General features: G+C 43.1%; 1 protein-coding gene across 12 annotated transcripts in view; it reads left to right on the top strand.

The window, feature by feature from the left end:
• The window catches only part of LGALS8 (galectin 8), a 65621-nt gene that overhangs the window by 17303 nt on the left and 29324 nt on the right, over positions 1 to 18994 (top strand). For 11 of the 12 annotated variants that reach the window (XM_059170320.1, XM_059170315.1, XM_059170314.1 and 8 more), the window contains exon 2: positions 11371 to 11520. In XM_059170320.1, coding sequence (XP_059026303.1) covers positions 11479 to 11520 — 42 coding nt within the window. In that variant the 5' untranslated portion in view covers positions 11371 to 11478. Of the gene's footprint in view, positions 1 to 971; positions 1076 to 11370; positions 11521 to 18994 lie in introns of all 12 variants that reach the window. The other variant, XM_059170317.1, reaches the window with a different exon arrangement.

An 18994-nucleotide genomic window follows, 5' to 3' on the forward strand; every position in this document is an offset into this window, starting at 1 on the left:
AGCAGCAGACAGAGAAGGTTTAGGGGGTGAGACGCAGGCTCCCTGCTGAGCAGAGAGCCCAATGGGGGGCTTGATCCCAGGACCCTGGGATTATGACCTGAGTCAAAGGCAGAGGCTTAACCCACTGAGCCACCCAGGCACCCTAGTAACATGTTATTTAACCTCCATATATTTGACTCTTTCCACATTTTTTCTTGTGGTTGATTTCTAGTTTCATAGCATTGTGTGGTTTTGATCTTTTTAAATTCATACTTGTTACATGATCTGTTGTGGAGAATGTTCTGTGTACTTTTGAAAAGAATGTGTATTCTGCTGGTTCAGGTTGGAGTGTTCTGATTGTATCTGTTAAATTCGTCTGGTCCAGTGTGTCATTCAAAGCCACTGTTCCCTTGTTTTTCTGTTTGGATGATCTGTCCATTGATATAAGTGGGGTGTTAAAGTCCCCTGCTATCATTTTATTACTATCAGTCAGTTCCTTTATGTTTGTTACTAACTGTTTCATGGATCTGGGTGCCCCCATGTTGGGTGCATAAATATTTATGATTGTTCTGTCTTCTTGTTGGAGTGTTCCCTCTATGATTATATAGTATTCTTCTTTGTCTCTTGTTATAGTTTTTGTTCTAAAGTCTGTTTTGCCCAGTGTAAATATTTTCACTCTGGCTTTTTTTTCTAAGATTTTATTTATTTATTTGACAGACGGAGATCATAAGTAGGTAGAGAGGCAGGCAGAGAGAGAGGAGAAAGCAGGCTCCCCACTGAGCCTAAGGCAGAGGCTTTAACTGACTGAGCCACCCAGCCACCCCTACTCTGGCTTTCTTTTGACATTCATTTGCATGACAGATGTTTCTCTATTCCCCTGTTTTAAGCCTGTATGTGTCTATAGTTCTGCGATGAGTCTTTTGTGGGCAGCATATAGACGGGTTTTGTGTGTGTGTGTGTGTGTGTATGTTTAAAGAATTTATTTATTTTAGATAGAGAGCACAAGCAGAGGGAGAGGGAGTCTGATGTGGGGCTTGATCCCGGAACCCCAAGGTCATGACCAGATCCATATGCTTAACTGAACCGAGTCACCCAGGTAACCCTGGTCTTTTTTTTTTTTTTTTTTTTTTTATAAAGATCTTAGATTTTTAAAAAATATTTAAAGATTTTATTAATTTATTTATTAGAGAAAGAAAGCGTGGGCATGTGCCAGCACAGGGAGGAACAGAGGGGCAGGGGGATGGATGAGTACTCTATGCTGAGTGAAGCCTGATGCTGGGCTCAGTTCCAGGACCCTGAGATCTTGACCTGAACTGAAACCAGGAGTCAGATGCTCAATGGACTGAGCCACCCAGACACCACCCCCCCCTACCGTTTGTCTTTTAATTAGAGCATTTATTCCATTTACATTCCAAATAATTATTGATAGGTATGTATTTATTGCTCTTTTGTTACTAACTTTGTGTTTGTTTTTATAGTTCTTCTGTATTCCTTCTTCCCTTGCTCCCCTCTCTAATGGTAAGTCTGCTTTCTTCAGTGATTTACTTGGATTTCTTTCTCTTTTATTTTTACATGTCTGTTACTGGTTTTTGATTTGTGCTTAATATTGGGTTTGTAAATGGCATTTTACATATATAGCAGTCTGCATTAAGTTGATGATTGCTTAATTTTAAACCTATTCTTCACTTCTCTTTCCCCACATTTTAGGTAGATGGTATCGTACTTTACATTGTTTTATTTTATACATGGCCTGAGTGATTTTTACAGATATACTTATTTTTACTGCTTTTGTGCTTCCTACTTGCTACTCTTACTCATAGTTTTTCCTTTCCGCTCAAATAGTCCTCTTTAACATTTCTGGTAGTGTTGGTTTAGTGGTCATGCACTCTTATCTCTCCTTTTATTCTGAATGACAGCCTTGCTTGATAGAGTATTATTGGCTGCAGATTTTTTTCCTTTAAGTGCTTTAAACATATCAGTCTTCTCTATTCTGGCCTGCCTGGTTTCTGCTGAAGAATTAGCTGATAGGCTTCTGGAGTTCCCTTTCTCTTGCTTCCTTTTTTTTTTTTTTTTTTAAGATTTTATTTATTTATTTGACAGAGATCACAAGTAGGCAGAGAGGCTGAGAGAGAAGGGAGGAACCAGGCTCCCCATTGAGCAGAGAGCCTGATTTGGGGCTTGATCCCAGGACTGTGAGATCATGACCTTAGCCAAAGGCAGACCTCCTGATCCACCCAGGCGCCCTGTCTTTTGCTACTTTTAAATGCTCTCATTATCACTACTTTTGTGCCATTTTAATTACTTTGTGTCATGATGTGGGCCACTTTGGGTTGATTTTTTGGGGGGTGTCTGTGTCCCATAGATCTGGATATCTGTTTCCTTGCCCAGACTTGGGAAGATTTCAGCTATTACTTCAAATAAATTTTATGCCCCCTATTTCTCTCTTCTCCTTCTAAGATTTCTATACTGCAAATGTTATGCTTGATGGAGTCACTGAGTTCCCTGAGTCTGTTCTCATTTTGCATTTTTTTTTTTTTCTCTTAACTGCTCAGCTTGATTACTTTCTATTACTCTGTCTTCCAGGTCACTGATTCATTCTTCTGCTTTGGTCCCTGCTGTCTATTCCATTAGTGTTTTTTTTTTTTTTTAAGATTTTATTTATTTATTTGACAGAGAGAAATCACAAGTAGGCAGAGAGGCAGGCAGAGAGAGAGAGAGAGGAGGAAGCAGGCTCCCCGCAGAGCAGAGAGCCCGATGCGGGACTCGATCCCAGGACCCTGAGATCATGACCTGAGCCGAAGGCAGCGGCTTAACCACTGAGCCACCCAGGCACCCTCCATTAGTGTATTTTTAATCTCATTTGTTTTGTCCTTCATCTTTGCTTGGATCTTCTTTATCTCTGTTCAGGGTCTCACTGACATCCTCTACTTTTTTCTCAAATCCAGTGATATGATTATTACTTTAGATTCTCTGTCAGGCATATAACTTATCTCCATTTTGCTTAGGTCTCTTGCAGTGGTTTGGTCTTGTTCTTTCATTTGGGAACTATTTCTCTGTCTCCTCATTTTGTCTAACTCTGTGTGTCTGTTTCTGTGTGTTAGGAGAGTCACCTATGTCTCCTGGTCTTGAAAGTTGTGGCTTTATGAGGATTTCCTGTAGTGTCCTCTAGTGTGGTGTCCCTGTTCTGGAACCTGGTGCCTCAGGGGTGTGTCCTGTGTGTGTTGCAGGCACCCTGCTGTGGTGGCTGAGCCCCTTGTGACTTCAGTCCATTCATCCTCAGTGGCTCTCTTTGTTGTGGGCAGTGTTTGGTCCTTGCAGTGTGAGTGGACCCTGGGCTGCCAGGGCTTGAGTTGAGTGAGAACAGGCATTTGCCAGAGCTGTGGTAGCTCTGAACTTCTGGGTGCTCTGTGTTGTTCCCTGTGAAGCTTTAGTTGGTGGGTGGGACCTGCAGTCAGAGCAGATGTCTGCCTCCACTCCTCTGCTGGGTCAGCAGTCAGACTGGTGTGTGTGGTCATATTCCCCTCACCCCGGGGCAGTAGGCACTGGGAGTCAGGCCAGCCCCTGCCAGGGCTGCTTGCATACTGCCTGGCTTGTGGCCTGGCTTTGAATGGGCCCCATCTAGAAGTGTATTGGAGGCTGTAGATCTGCAGCATGGGGGGCGGGTGTGTGTGTGTGTGTGGTGGGCAGCAGTGTTAGCAAGGTTTGCACACTGCTGGTTTTCTACAGGAGAGGTCCAGAAGTGAACTGAAGCACGTCTGGCTGGAAGGGGCATATGCCTGAAGCCCAGGGTGTTGGAAGGGATGGAAGCAAGTTAGGTAGTGAAAGTCAGCACAGCGCTGATTCCCACAGATTGCTCTGTATTTATGCTGGGGGGAAGGCAAGGGAGGGATATGGTGCTTGTCAGTTTCTTTGTTCCTGGCAGAGTACCCCAGTGACCCCTGCCCCTCTAGGACCTGCGATTAGTAAGTAAATCTCCCTCCCATGGGCCCCAAGCATTTTTCAAATTGCTGTTTCTGTTCTGTCTCTCTCTAGGCTATTTGTTGGGCTCTTTCTTTTTTTATTTTTTTTTAAAGCTTTTATTTATTTATTTGACAGAGATCACAAGTAGACAGAGAGGCAGGCAGAGAGAGAGAGGGAAGCAGGCTTCCTGGTGAGCAGAGAACCCGATGCGGGACTCGATTCCAGGACCCTGAGATCATGACTTGAGCCGAAGGCAGAGGCTTAACCCACTGAGCCACCCAGGTGCCCCTAGTATTGCATTTAAATGAATACCATACCATACCTCATTAACTCTTCACCTTCAACTGGGCAGGGTCAGTTTAGGTTTTACTGCATAAACAACAAAATGGCTGTTCAACCAAGGTGGAGCAGCTCTGGCTAAATAGGCCCTTACAGTCCACCTTATTGTTTGGGTTTTTTTTTTTTTTCCGTTTCATTTAGTTTAGTTTTGTGAAATGTACTCAGCCATCCTAAGTCTTTTTTTTTTTTTTTTAAGATTTTATTTTTATTTATTTGACAGAGAGAGATCACCAGTAGGCAGAGAGGCAGGCAGAGAGAGAAGAGGAAGCAGGCTTCCTGCTGAGCAGAGAGCCCGATGATGCGGGGCTCGATCCCAGGATCCTGAGATCATGACCTGAGCCAAAGGCAGAGGCTTTAATCCACTGAGCCACCCAGGTGGCCCCATCCTAAGTCTTTTAATGAGCATTTAATCCATTTGCATTAAAAGTAATTAATGAAAAGTATGTATTGCCATTTTATTGATTGTTTCCTGGTTGATTTTGTAGTTTCCTTTTTTTCTCTTGTGATTTTATGACTTTCTTCCATGTGATGTTTGGATTCCTTTCTCTTTTATACGTGTTTGTCTATTATAGGCTTTTAGTTTGTCGTTACCATGAGGTTCATATATAACAACCTCGTATACAGCAGTCTGTTTTAAGTTGGTGGTTGCGTAAGTTGGCGCAGGTTGTAAAAGCACTGCGTTTTTACTCTCGTTCCATGTCTTTGTAATGTCATGTCTTACATCCTTTTATTTTGTGTGTCCCTTGAGTAATTATTGTAGATAGAATTGATTTTACTACTTTTTCTTTTAACCTTCATACTGACTTTCTCTATTATTGATCTGCTATCTGTACCATATATTTGCCTTTACCAGAGAGATTTTTAAAATGTATTTCTTACTTCTCCTTATGGTGTTTTCTCCTTAAAGAAGTCCCTTTAATATTTCTTGTAGAGCCAGTTAGTGTTGATGCAGTAAGTTCCTTAGCTTTTGCTTTTCTGGTAAACTCTTTACCTCCCCTTCAGTTCTGAATGATAACCTTGCTGGGTAGAGTATTCTTGTTTGTTAGTTTTTCCTTTTAGCACTTTGAATATATTGTGTTTCCCACTCCTGGCCCGAGAAGTTTTTGTTGAAAAAAAATCAGCTGATAATCCAAGGAGTGGGGGGTTCTGCCCTTTTTTTTCCTCTTGGTGCTTTTAAGATTCACACTTTATTTTTAACCTTTTAATTGTAACATGACTTCGCATGGATTTATCTGGGTTTTGGGGGGAATTTTGGGGGGAACTCCATGTGCTTCTTGGACCTGAATGTCTGTTCCCTTCCTCAGGTTTGGGAACTTTTTGGCCATTATTTCTTTAAAAAGTTGTTTGCCTTCTCTCTCTCTCTCTTTTTTTGGGGGGGATCCCTATAATGTGAATGTTAGTATACTTGATGTTGTCATAGAGGTCCCTTAAGCTATCTTGTACTTAAACTTATTATTATTTTCTTTTTTTGCTGTTCCTTATGGATGATTTCCACTACCCTGTCTTCCAGACCTCTGATCCATTTTTCTGTATCTAATCTGCTGTTTATTCCCTCTATTGTATTTTTCATTTCTGTTACTGTATTCTTCAACTGTGATTGGTACTTTCTTATATTTTCTGTTTGTTGAAGTTCTCAATATGTGCACTCATTTCTTCTCCCTAGGTCAGTGTCTTTTTGACCATTACTTTGAACTGTTTATTGGGTAGATTGCTTATTTCTGTTTTGTTCTTTTTCTGAAGTTTTGTCTTGTTGGGTTTTTTTACATTTTCATTTATTTATTTTTTGTTTATTCTTTGTTGTTGTTGTTCTTTTGTTTGGAACATATATTCTTGTCTCCTCATTTTGCCTGTCTCTGGTTCTGTGTATTAGGTAGTTCGCTATGTCTCCCGGTCTTGAAGGAGTGACTGTATGAAGATGTCCTGTGGAGCACAGAAACACAATCCCCTAGGCCTCCATAGACCGTCGCTGCTCCAGGGCTTTCCCCTGTGTGGGCTGCACGTGGCCTCCTGTTGTGGCAGTGCTTGGACTGCTAGTTGTCCTCCCAGCCAGCTGGCTGCCAGGTTCCTCTGGTGGGCGGGGTTATCACCCCCTTGGCTGTGAGGCCACACAGAAGCACAGGGTTATGTGGGGCTCTCAGCAGCGTGCACACCCTGACACTAGCAGTCTAGAGGGCAGATCAGCATGACAGAAGGAGACAGCAAAAATGGCTTGCCACTGGTCTCTCAGTCCCGGGGAGAGACCCAGTGTCCCTGCCTCTCCAACAGGTGGCCCAAAGTTAATAGGGGGTCTCCTTTACTTGTAGTCTCTGTGCTTCTTGTCTGGTATTTTTGTGCTGGTTTCTGGGTCAAATGAGTCTGCACAGGCCCTTTAAGAATGGGTTTTCCCTCCCTAGATTCCTGTAGTTTGTATGGGTGATTCCATGTCAGTTTTGAAAGCCAGTTGTTTGGGGGGCCGTCTCATCTGTGCAGGATATAAAGCCTGATGTGAGTTTGAATTTCTCACTCCTCTGGGAAAATTTCCATACCTTTGAGATCTGTCTGGACTGTGCAATGCCATGCCTGGGTGTGGTTTTTCCATTAGTGAGACAAGATTTCTGCCTCGTCTACCTGTCTCAGGCTGTGTCTTGTGGAAGTGCTGTTCATCCAGTTTCCAAGTCCCCCTTTAGAAGGAGGTTTGCCATATGTAGTTGTAGGTTTGTTGTGTCCTTGGGAGGAGGTGAGCTCCGGATCTACCTATGTGGCCATTTTGAACCATCTTCTCTACTAATGTATATTTTAAATCACTATTTCCTGCACTGATGATCCAAAATTACTTATTTATTTTTTAATTAATTTTCAGTGTTTTAGAATTCATTGTTTATACACCACACCCAGTGTTCCATGCAATACGTGCCCTCCACAATACCCACCACCAGGCTCACCCAACCTCCCACCCCCACCCCTTCAAAGATCTCAGATTGTTTTTCAGAGTCCATAGTCTCTCATGGTTCATCTCCCCCTCCAATTTCCCTCAACTCCCTTCTCCATCTCCCTGTGTCCTCCGTGTAATTTTTTTATGCTCCACAAATAAGTGAAACCATATGATAATTGACTCTATCTGCTTGACTTATTTCACTCAGCATGATCTCTTCCAGTCCTGTCCATGTTGCTACAAAAGTTGGGTATTTGTCCTTTCTGATGGAGGCATAATACTCCATAATATATATGGACCACATCTTCCTTATCCATTCATCCATTGAAGGGCATCTTGGTTCTTTCCACAGTTTGGTGACCGTGGCCATTGCTGCTATAAACATTGGGGTACAGATGGTCCTTCTTTTCACTATATCTGTATCTTTGGGGTAAATACCCAGTAGTGCAATTGCGGGGTCATAGGGAAGCTCTATTTTTAATTTCTTAAGGAATCTCCACACTGTTCTCCAAATTGGCTGCACCAACTTGCATTCCCTCCAACAGTGTAAGAGGGTTCCCCTTTCTCCACATCCTCTCCAACACACATTGTTTCCTATCTTGCTAATTTTGGCCGTTCTAACTGGTGTAAGGTGGTATCTCAATGTGGTTTTAATTTGAATCTCCCTGATGGCTAGTGATGATGAACATTTTTCATGTGTCTGATAACCATCTGTATGTCTTCATTGGAGAAGTGTCTGTTCATGTCTTCTGCCCATGATTACCTGTTTTGTGTGTGTTGAGTTTGAGAAGTTCTTTCTAGATCCTGGATATCAGCCTTTTTTTTTTTTTTAAGATTTTATTTATTTATTTGACACAGAGAGATCACAAATAGGTAGAGAGTCATGCAGAGAGAGAGAGAGAGAGGAGGAAGCAGGTTCCCTGATGAGCAGAGAGCCTGATGCAGGACTCGATCCCAGGACCCTGATATCATGACCTGAGCCGAAGGCAGAGGCTTACCCTACTAAGCCACCCAGGCGCCCAGATATCAGCCTTTTGTCTGTACTGTCATTTGCAAATATCTTCTCCCATTCCATGGGTTGCCTCTTTGTTTTGTTGACTGCTTCCTTTGCTGTGCAGAAGCTTTTGATCTTGATGAAGTCCCAAAAGTTCATTTTCGCTTTTGTTTCCTTGGCCTTCGGAGACATATCTTGAAAGAAGTTGCTGTGGCTGATATCGAAGAGGTTACTCCCTATGTTCTCCTTTAGGATTCTGATGGATTCCTGTCTCACGTTGAATGAAGTCTTTTATCCATTTCAAGTTTATCTTTGTGTACGGTGTAAGAAAATGGTCAAGTTTCATTCTTCTACATATAGCTGTCCAATTTTCCTAGTACCATTTATTGAAGAGACTGTCTTTTTTCCACTGTATATTTTTTCCTGCTTTGTCGAAGATTATTTGACCATAGAGTTGAGAATCCATATATGGGCTCTCTACTCTGTTCCATTGGTCCAAGTGTCTGTTTTTTTTTAAAGATTTTATTTATTTATTTGATAGAGATCACAAGTAGGCAGAGAGGCAGGCAGAGAGAGGGAGAAGCCGACTCCCTGCCGAGCAGAGAGCCCGATGCAGGGCTGGATCCCAGGACCCTGGGATCATGACCTGAGTCCAAGGCAGAGGCTTTAACCCACTGAGCCACCCAGGCGCCCCCAAGTGTCTGTTTTTATGCCAGTACCATGCTGTCTTGGTGATTACAGCTTTGTAGTAAAGCTTGAAATCAGGTAACGTGATGCTGCCAGTTTTGTTTTTCTTTTTCAACATTTCCTTAGCAATTCTGGGTCTCTTCTGATTCCATACAAATCTTAGGATTATTTTCTCCAGCTCTTTGAAAAATGCTGGTGAAATTTTGGTCGGAATGGCATTAAAAGTATAGAATCCTCTAGGCAGTATAGACATTTCAACAATGTTTATTCTTCCGATCCAAGAGTATGGAATGGTCTTGCATCTTTTTGTGTCTTCGATTTCTTTCATGAGTGTTCTGTAGTTCCTCAAGTACAGATCCTTTACCTCTTTGGTTAGGTTTATTCCCAGGTATCTTAGGGCTCTTGGTGCTATAGTAAATGGAATCGATTCTCTAACTTCCCTTTCTGTGTTTTCGTTGTTAGTGTGTAAGAAAGCAACTGATTTCTGTACATTGACTTTGTATCCTGCCACCTTAGTGAATTGCTGTATGAGTTCTAGTAGTTTGGGGGTGGAGTCTTTTGGGTTTTCCATATAATGTATCATGTCATCTACGAAGAGAGAGTTTGACTTCTTCATTGCCAATTTAGATACCTTTTATTTCTTTGTTGTCTGATTGCTGTTGCTAGTACTTCTAATACTGTGTTGAACAAGAGTGGTGAGATTGGGCATCCTTGTCCTGTTCCTGATCTCAACGGGAAGTCTGTGAGCTTTTTCCCATTGAGGATGATATTTGCTGTGGGTTTTCATAGATAGCTTTTATGAAGTTGAGGAATGTTCCCTCTATCCCTATACTTTGAAGTGTTTTAATCAGGAATGGATGCTAGATTTTTTTTTTTAAAGATTTTTTTAATTTATTTATCTGACAGAGAGAGACCACAAGTAGGCAGAGAGGCAGGCAGAGAGAGAGAGGAGGAAGCAGGCTCCCTGCCGCGCAGAAAGCCCGATGCGGGGCTCGATCCCAGGACCCTGAGATCATGACCCGAGCCGAAGGCAGCGGCCCAACCCACTGAGCCACCCAGGTGCCCCAGGAATGGATGCTAGATTTGTCAAATGCTTTTTCTGCATCAATTGAGAGGACCATGTGGTTCTTCTCTCTTCTCTTACTGATTTGTTCTACCACATTAACTGATTTGCGAATGTTGAACCGTCCTTTCAACCCAGGGATGAATCTCACCTGGTCGTGGTGGATGATCTTTTTAATGTGCTGTTGGATCCTATTTACTATTTCCTAGGATCTTGTTGAGAATCAGTGTCATCAGGGATATTCATCAGGGATATTGGTCTGAAATTCTCCTTTTTGGTGGGGTCTTTGGCTGGTTTGGGGATCAGGGTAATGCTGGCTTCATACAAAGTCTGGAAGTTTTCCTTCTGCTTCCATTTTTTGAAACAGCTTCAGGAGAATAGGTGTTATTTCTTCTTTGAAAGTTTGGTAGGATTCCCCAGGGAATCCATCAGGTCCTCGGCTCTTGTTTTTTGGGAGGTTTTTGATCACTGCTTCAATCTTGTTACTAGATGTCGGTCTATTCAGATTGTCAATTTCTTCCTGGTTCAATTTTGGAAGTTTATAGTTTTCCAGGAGTGCATCCATTTCATCTAGTTGCTTAACTTATTGGCATATAACTGTTGATAATAATTTCTGATGATGTTTCTCTTTCCTTGGTGTTAGTTGTGATCTCTCCCTTTTCTTTCATAATTTTATTAATTTGAGTCTTCTCTCTTTTCTTTTGGATTAGTGTGGCCAATGGTTTATCGATCTTATTGATTCTTTCAAAAAACCAGCTTCTAGTTTCATTGATGTGTTCTACTATTTCTCTAGTTTCTATCTCACTGATCTCTGCTCTAATCTTGATTATTTCCATTCTTGTGTGTGGAGTTGGCTTAATTTGTTGTTGATTCTCCAGTTCTTTAAGGTGTAGAGATAGGTGGTATATTCAGGATTTTTCAATTTTTTGAAGGGAGGCTTGGATGGCTGGCTATGTATTTCTCCATTAGGACTGCCTTTACTGTGTCCCATAGGTTTTGGACCGAATGGTCTTCATTCTCATTGGTTTCCATGAATTGTTTAAGTCCTTTGTTTTCCTGGTTGATCCAAGCATTCTTAAGCAAGGTGGTCTTTAGCTTCCAGGTGTTTGAGTTCCTTCCAAACTTTTCCTTGTGGTTCAGTTCCAGTTTCAAATCATTGTGATCTGAGAATATGCAGGGAATAATCTCAGTCTTTTGGCATCAGTTGAGCCCTGAATTGTGACCCAGTATGTGGTCTGTTTTGGAGAAGGTTTCATGTGCACTCAAGAACAAAATTATTTAGTGTGCATGTATACAATGAAAGAATTGGGGTCACAGCTTTGATTGTAATATCCTATTATCTGGTAGATATAAGTAAAATAATTTGTAATTTAAATTAAAAATGGTTAAAAAGAAAAATAGTGCATGCTAATTTTTCTTTCTTTTAATTTTACACAGGGCAAGAGCATCAGTTTCAATCTGGGAAGCCTTTAAATGAAACTTGCTTAAAGTCTTAGGTCCTACACAAAGGAGAGACCTCAACCAACATTAAGGTGGAAAAGAGTGATGTTGTCCTTGACAAACCTGCAGAATATCATCTATAACCCGGTAAGTGATTGCTATACTTTTTATCTGTGGCGGGATTTAGAGCAAATCCAATTGGATACTAATTGTCCATTGCTGGGGAGAAGAGAACATCAAATTCAGTAAACATATGGAAAGGGACTGTGACAGGGACTGTGGTGGAGCTCAGTCTAGTGGAGGACGAAGTCACGGTGACAATACAGGGTGGTGAGGACGTGTTCTGAATGGAGAGCATGGGGGTACAGTGCAGGGAAGCCAACTTTGGTGGTTTTGGGAAGATAGTCACAGGACATAATTTTCAAAGGAAAATTGATTCATTGCTCTACAAATTTTTAATTTTCTTTTTTCATTAGACCTGGTTTCTGAGAAGTAAATATCTCAGCTTTTCCCTCTGCCTTTCAAATACTGTTTCGTACTTGTATGGGGAAAAGGTCAAAAGCTAGGGGGAAGATGGCGAAAGAGAATAATTAGGATCTTGTGGTCCAAGAGCCCCAGTGACTGCAATTGCTGGAAGTTTCAGGAACATCCTGGGAAGTAATGAACTTGTTTTAGTTTTATGTGGTGGCAACAATCTTTAGAAATGTCTGGTTTCCACATATCTGAAGCTGAATCCTGAATTTAGGTCTGAAGTAGAGTTGCTGCTTTTCTTTTGTAACCATCCTCCTAGGAGACTGGTGGGCAAGAGAGACAGGGTGTGAGTCCTTGAAGCAGGTAAGCCAGTCTCATTAGTGTTTGTGGTCCCCTTTTTTTGTTACTTACTTTCTAGTTGTAATTCTCTTTTATCCAGTTTTTGATGTCATTGTGCAGAGCAGGGACAACCAGCACTCAAGCAAGTTCCATTTTAGAAGAAATAGCCTTAGTTGTAGGCGTCCTTTAAAAAGGAAGACCGAGTTTGAAGTCATTGAGACATTTAAAATGATTTTCTGTATCTTCAAGTTAAAAATATCTCAAGGTTGGTGATGCCCAGGTAGTTCAGTTGATTAAGTGTCTTGATCTCAGCTCAGGTCTTGATCTCAGGGTGGTGAGTTCAAGCCCCACACTGGGCTCCATGCTGGGCGTGGAGCCTACTTAAAAAACAACAGCAACAACATCTCAAGGTTGTAGATGGACTTTCTGCAAAGATTAAAAAAAAAAAAAAAGAAAGAAAGAAAAAAAAGCTGTCCACAAGGGTGCCCGGAGTACAGTCCTGGCTCCTGCCAGGAGGCGGAAGGGATGGTCTGGTGACTGCCCTTTCTGCACGAAGGTGCCTCATTGGAGTGCAATTTAGAGCCATATTTTAGACTAAGATCCCTGTGCACCCTGGTATAAGCACACCAATGATTCCTGTAATTTCTGGGTTTAGCACATTCAGCTGAAGGGTCGAAACAAGAGTACACTGACGTTCATTTCCTGCCAAAGGGCCCAGAAACAGTGCTGCTCCAGGGCGGGAAACAGCCAGGGTGTCCATGTGGCCTCACTGCTGCTCTGAAGGTAGTTTATGGTGACACATTCCTCGACAGTAAAGATTTTTAGCAGATACTTTCTTTTCCTTTTTTTTTTTTTAAGCTTTTCTGTTTTGTAGTCTATTTTCACAAGCAGAAAAGGGTAGAGATAGAAAGATTGACCTGAATAGCAAAAATGACATTTTGCTGGGGCGACACGTCCTACTCTTGATTTTGGCTCAGGTTGTGATCTCAGGGTCATGAGATCGAGCTCTGCGTTGGGCTCTGTGCTCGGTGCAGAGTTTGCTTGGGATTCTTTCTCTCCCTACTCCCCAACCTCCCCCATGCCTTTCTCTATTTCTGTCTCTCAATCTCTCTAAAATAAGTAAATCTTTAAAAAAAAAAACGACATTGTGCTCCGTCTTTAACTTATTAAAGAAATATTCATAGCACCAAGTGCTCACACTGCTACGCTCACTAACAAAATAACTGTAGTGCAAGAAAATAGTTCTTGTTAAGTCTAGGTTGTACAGTATCCTAATAGATTGACTTAGAATCTCTAAGTTACTTGGCAGCCTCTATTTCTTTTACCCGTTGTGTTTTGAACAGTGGAAGGGCAGCTAGCTGCAGATGGGAGAAGAGCTTAAGCAGCGCGGACACGCATGTGTTCGTTGACTTATCAGGAAGACACAGAAACTACTGCCTTTTAATTTTTCTTAATGTTTCTAAAGTTTCCATCCACTGTGGCAGCAAATTCTGTCCACATTGTCTTCTTGGCAAAAGCAGAGTGCACTGTGTAACTGTTCTGTGTGCTTTCTCATACCTAATACATTTCACTGATTGCTGTTTATGCAGTTCTTAATCTGTGACCGAGTGTGAGCTGGTTAAGATGCTCTTTAGCAGTGACTCACACTGGCGGTTAACATTCATTCCACCTGGTGCCAAAACACGCTTCCAGTCTCCTTGGGAACCTCGCTTCCACATTTAACCTTCTCTCCTTTGTATTCTGAGTAGCCCCCTTTCTGCCTTACCACTGAATCTTAAAACACACAAGAGTAAAATCTTTTTTTAATAGTTTTTTTTTCTAAGATTTTATTTATTTGACAGAGATCACAAGTAGTCAGAGAGGCAGGCATGGGGGTGGGGGAAGCAGGCTTGCTGTTAAGCAGAGAGCCCGATGCGGGACTCAGTCCCAGGACCCTGAAATCATGACCTGAGCTGAAGGCAGAGGCTTAACCCACTGAGCCACCCAGGCGCCCCAAAAGAGTAAAATCTTAACCTCCATGGTCTCATCCAGCCCCATGTCCTTCTTGTTCTCCCCTTGCAGACTAGTGTCCTGAGACGGCATCGGTTCTGCAGTCTTCATTCCTTCACCACAGCTCTGCCCTCTCTTTTTTTTTTTTTTTTTTTTTAACTCTTAATTTCCTCTTTGTCTTTACTAGTCTTGTCTTTTCCATTTTTTGTCTTTACTGATCACTGTTAGACCTTCTGAGTATGTACACAGTATGTGAGCAGTTCTGGCCTTTTACCTAATGCTCTTAGATGCTCTGCCGGCCTTTCCGGACTGAGCAGTTTATAACTAAACTCCTGTCTCCCTCCCCGAATCAGCTTCCCTTTTGCGGGTTTCCATTTCTTTCCATGCCTTTCTGCTGTTTAATTATGCCTCCCCACATGCCGCCAAGCCCTGAATAGTTTGAGGATAATCTGTGTTCCAAATTTAATTTCATTTATGTCAAACCCAGTGGCTTTTCCCTTTTTTTTTTTTTTTTTTTTTTTTTTATTTATTTATTTGACAGAGAGAGATCACAAGTAGGCATAGAGGCAGGCAGAGAGAGAGGGGGGGGGGAGCAGGCTCCCCGCTGAGCAGAGAGCCCGATGCGGGACTCGATCCCAGGACCCTGAGATCATGACCTGAGCCGAAGGCAGCGGCCTAACCCACTGAGCCACCCAGGCGCCCTTTTCCCTTTTTTATTAGTATTTTTAAAATCTAATGATAGTATGCGTAAATCATTTTTAAAAATTCAAACTGTATTTAAGGGTTACATTAAGCCATAAATTTTCCTTCTGCCCTGGTGCTTGGTTCCCCTCCCTGAAGACAACCATATTTACCAGTTTTTTGAATATCTTTTCTGAGAATACACATGAATTTCCCAGAGTGTGTGTTGTATCACTTTTGTTGATCCTGTTTCTTCACTATAGACCTCGTTTTGTGGTGCTTCTCGCAAAGTGAGGGTCTGTGGCAGGCCCACGTCAGGCCTGTCAGCACCATTTTCCCAACAGTGTTTGCTCTCTTCGTGTCTATGTCACAGGTTGGAAATTCTTGGAACACTTCAGACTTTTTCATTATTATCATTTCAATTCCAGCGATCAGTGATTACAACCTGCTGAAAGCTCAGATGATGGTTTGCATTTTGTTAGCAGTATTTTTATTTTTTACTTTTATTTTTTAAGTTTTTTTTTTTTTAAAGATTTTATTTATTTATTTGACAGAGATCACAAGTAGGCAGAGAGGGAGAAGCAGAGCAGAGAGCTGAGCAGAGAGCCCAACTCGGGGCTCGATCCCAGGACCCTGGGATCATGACCTGAGCCAAAGGCAGAGGCTTTAAGCCACTGAGCCACCCAGGTGCCCCTGTAGCAGTATTTTTAAATTAAGAGTACTTTTTGTTTTTAGTGCCATTGCACACTTAATAGACTGTGGTATCATGTAAATATAACTTCTTCCTCCACTGGGAAACAAAACAGCATATCTAAAGAGCTTTACTGCCCTCTGCACTTTACTGAAGTGGTCCGGAAGCTGAGGCCACAGTCTCTCCGAGTGTGCCTGCATAGACACTGCTCTGTGTGCTGCTTCCCCGGTGAATGCGTTTTGGAGATTTCAGTACATGTGGCACTGCCTCGCGTATCTTCCTGGCTGCACGACTGGCCCGTGGTATGGGTGTACTGTCGCTTATTCAGCCAGTTTTCTTTAAAGGACTGTTGGCTTTTGTGATGATTCCATGAAAATACCATCAGTGCTGTGTGGTACAGCCTGGTGTATGCCTCAATTTTATAGGGTCAGTCTGTAAAAGTGGAATCACTGGATCAAAGGGCATGATACCCCCTTTGTTATCTTTTCAAAAACCTTCCTTATTTATCCATGTTAAGAATTTTGGAAATTGACCTCCTTGATGTGTCTAGCTGACTTGGCTTTCTCTCCTTTCTCTTCCCATCCCCCCAATTGAGGTCCCCGACACACACACCCAGGTGTGATGACTCACTGGCACAGTCCTACTCACGGCTGTGATTTATTACCACGAAACGATACAGAGCAACATCACTAAGGGAAAGGCACCTGGGGCGAAGTCCAGGGGAAACCAGGTGCGAGGTTCTGCAGGCCCTCCCCCAGTGGGCTCCCCTGGACCCACTGAAACCCCCCAGCAACAAGCTGTGCATGTGAAATGCCTCCCACCGGAGAAGCTTGCACATGGCTTGCAGTTTAAGTACAGGACACCACCCTTAGCCGTGTGGGTGGTGGGTGCGCTCCCCAGATCCAAGTCCCTAGACCCCAGCCAGGGCCAACCTCGTCAGGAGGCCTTGCAGCGCTGGCAGTCTGTGAACTCCCTTCTGCATAGTCCCTCAGTTTACAAACCATTTTATAAACCTTTGCCCCAGCTTTTCCATTCTCTTAGGTTTCATGCCTTGATACCTTCAGTAACCCTCTCTTCTTGGACTCAGAGCATGAGTCCTGGCCTCTCAAATCCCGTGTGGTCCTTGTATCCGCTATTCCTTTCGGTGTATGTGCTCTTAGCTGTTCTCCCAACCCGTCACACTAGACGTGTTCAAAATGATACTCCTCTTCCTTCTGAAATTGGTTTCCTCCTCAGTTTTACCATGTTAGATGGTGGCCCTCTGTAGATCGTTCCCTTGGAAGTAGTTCTTGTGTGTGTCTCTTCCTCCCTCCGTCTCCCCATGTCTGCTGCCATCAGCCTCGCTTATCCTTATCTCCGGCTCCCTAAAGTAGCCACTCTCCCCGTGAATGCCCAATGCTCCACTGTGCTGTTCCCAACTGGACTGCATCCCCAAGCCCTGCTTTCATGATCTCATTCTGCAGTCTGACCCTCTGTCTTGAACTCTCCCCCACCCCCATTTAATTTTTTCAAAGATTTTATTTGTCAGAGTAGAGAGCGAGCACAAGCAGGCGAAGCAGTGGGCAGAGAGAACAGCAGGCTCTTTGCTGAGTAAGGAACCTGGGACTCTATCCCAGGACCTTGGGATCATGACCTGAGCCAAAGGCAGACATTCAACCGAGCCACCCAGGCATTCTGTACTATCCCCTTACTGCCTATGTCTGCCAGATCTGTTTCATCTTTTCCTGCCTCTTTGCTTTTGTAGATGAGCATGTCTTCCTGAAATGGCTTTCCCCTCCTAAATGCCAGCTCATATCACACCTCCTTAGAAACTGTATTTGGGCAACCTGGAGCACCGATTTGGCCTCTTCTGCCCTATATTTGAAGGTGTTGAGCTTCAAGCTTGCAGCTGCAAGCACAGGAGCCAGTCTGAGCAGAAAAGGCATTATTCACTGACACCCAATAGTTCTGAGAATCTCTAGCAGGACTGAAGAACCACACTTGGCAACTACAGAGTCACAGACAACTCGCAAAGTCGTGCTGTACAACTGTTACCCCTCTTCCCCCAAGATGGTCCCCTTGCACTGGCAGCTCCACCTGGACCAGCTGTGCCTCCGACCCCAGGGAGCGCTGCCACCCACCTGCCAAACCAGCACTCTGATTCTGGCTTCTTGCCCTGGTTCTGACTTCCCGTCTGGGGAGGTTCTGGCAGTCCCAAGTGACGGGGATTCATCCCATGCCCTTGCCCTTCCCTGCAGTCTGGATGAGGTTGAGGGAGGATCTTCCAGATACGGGAGAAGACTGTGATTCTGAACAGCCAGAGTATCCCATTTCCACGGGGCTCCGACTTTTCCCCAGCTGCGTTATAAGCTCCTCCCGGACAGGAATCACGTACTTCTTTTAGCTGCAGCCGCCGCCTAGGCCTTTGTGGGTAGCAGACATCACGGAAGTAATCCTACAACAGGTAGAGCAGGATGAGACAGCTAGGACGTTCCGGCAGGTAACACTAAACCCAAGTATGGCTTCGGCTTACAGTATTGTCTCCAGTGTGATCAGAACTGGCTTTTAATTTTTTTACATAAATTATTCATGAAACATCCGAAGCCTGACATTTGCCTGCAAAACAATACCCTTCTCCCTTTCTGCAGAGTGCTGAGTTCAAGGAGTGGGCTGCAGAGCCTTTTGTGTCACTCACACCGCCCCAGTCACCTGAGTATGACTGACACCGTGGAGGGCACTTTCCTATGTAGAAAGTGTTCATGCAGACAGCTGAAACAGCAGATGGCGAAGGTGTTCAGCACTGTTTTTTCTCAGACTGGAACAATTTATTAACAACTGGGGAGAACTTATTAGCAGTGACGGGAATAGATTACTGGTCTCAAAAAGTTTCCAAACCTTAAGTTAAATATAGAATAAAAACTTGTTATAAAAATATAAATGGGGGCACCTGGGTGGCTCAGTGGGTTAAGCCTCTGCCTTCAGCTCAGGTCATGATCTCAGGGTCCTGGGATCGAGCCCTACATTGGGATCTCTTCTCGGTGGGGAGCCTGCTTCCTCCTCTCTGTCTGCCTCTCTCCCTATTTGTGATCTCTGTCAAACAAGTTAATAAAATCTTTAAAAATATATATATATAAAAATGCTTATCATAGAGATCTGCAAAATATAAAAATACATGAAGAAAATTAAGATCCCATTCCTTAAGAAAACTGTTGTTAACATTCTTTCATTACAGTGGTTTTTTATTTTTATGTTTATCATTACTTAATTAAGATCATACTGTGTCTAGTTCTACAGGCTTTTTTCTCACTAATATTTATATCCCTAACCTTTTTGCATCCTTCTGCATAAATACAGTTGAAATGTATATAAAATTCGAAGTCATGAAGACTGTTCAGTTGATTAAGAGGTTCACCCTGCGAAGGGTGCTGCTGGCTATTCCTGGAAATGGCCGTGGCCCAGATCAGTGTGGAA

Source organism: Mustela lutreola, chromosome 4 (assembly GCF_030435805.1).
Source record: "Mustela lutreola isolate mMusLut2 chromosome 4, mMusLut2.pri, whole genome shotgun sequence".
NCBI classification, from domain to species: Eukaryota; Metazoa; Chordata; class Mammalia; order Carnivora; family Mustelidae; genus Mustela; species Mustela lutreola.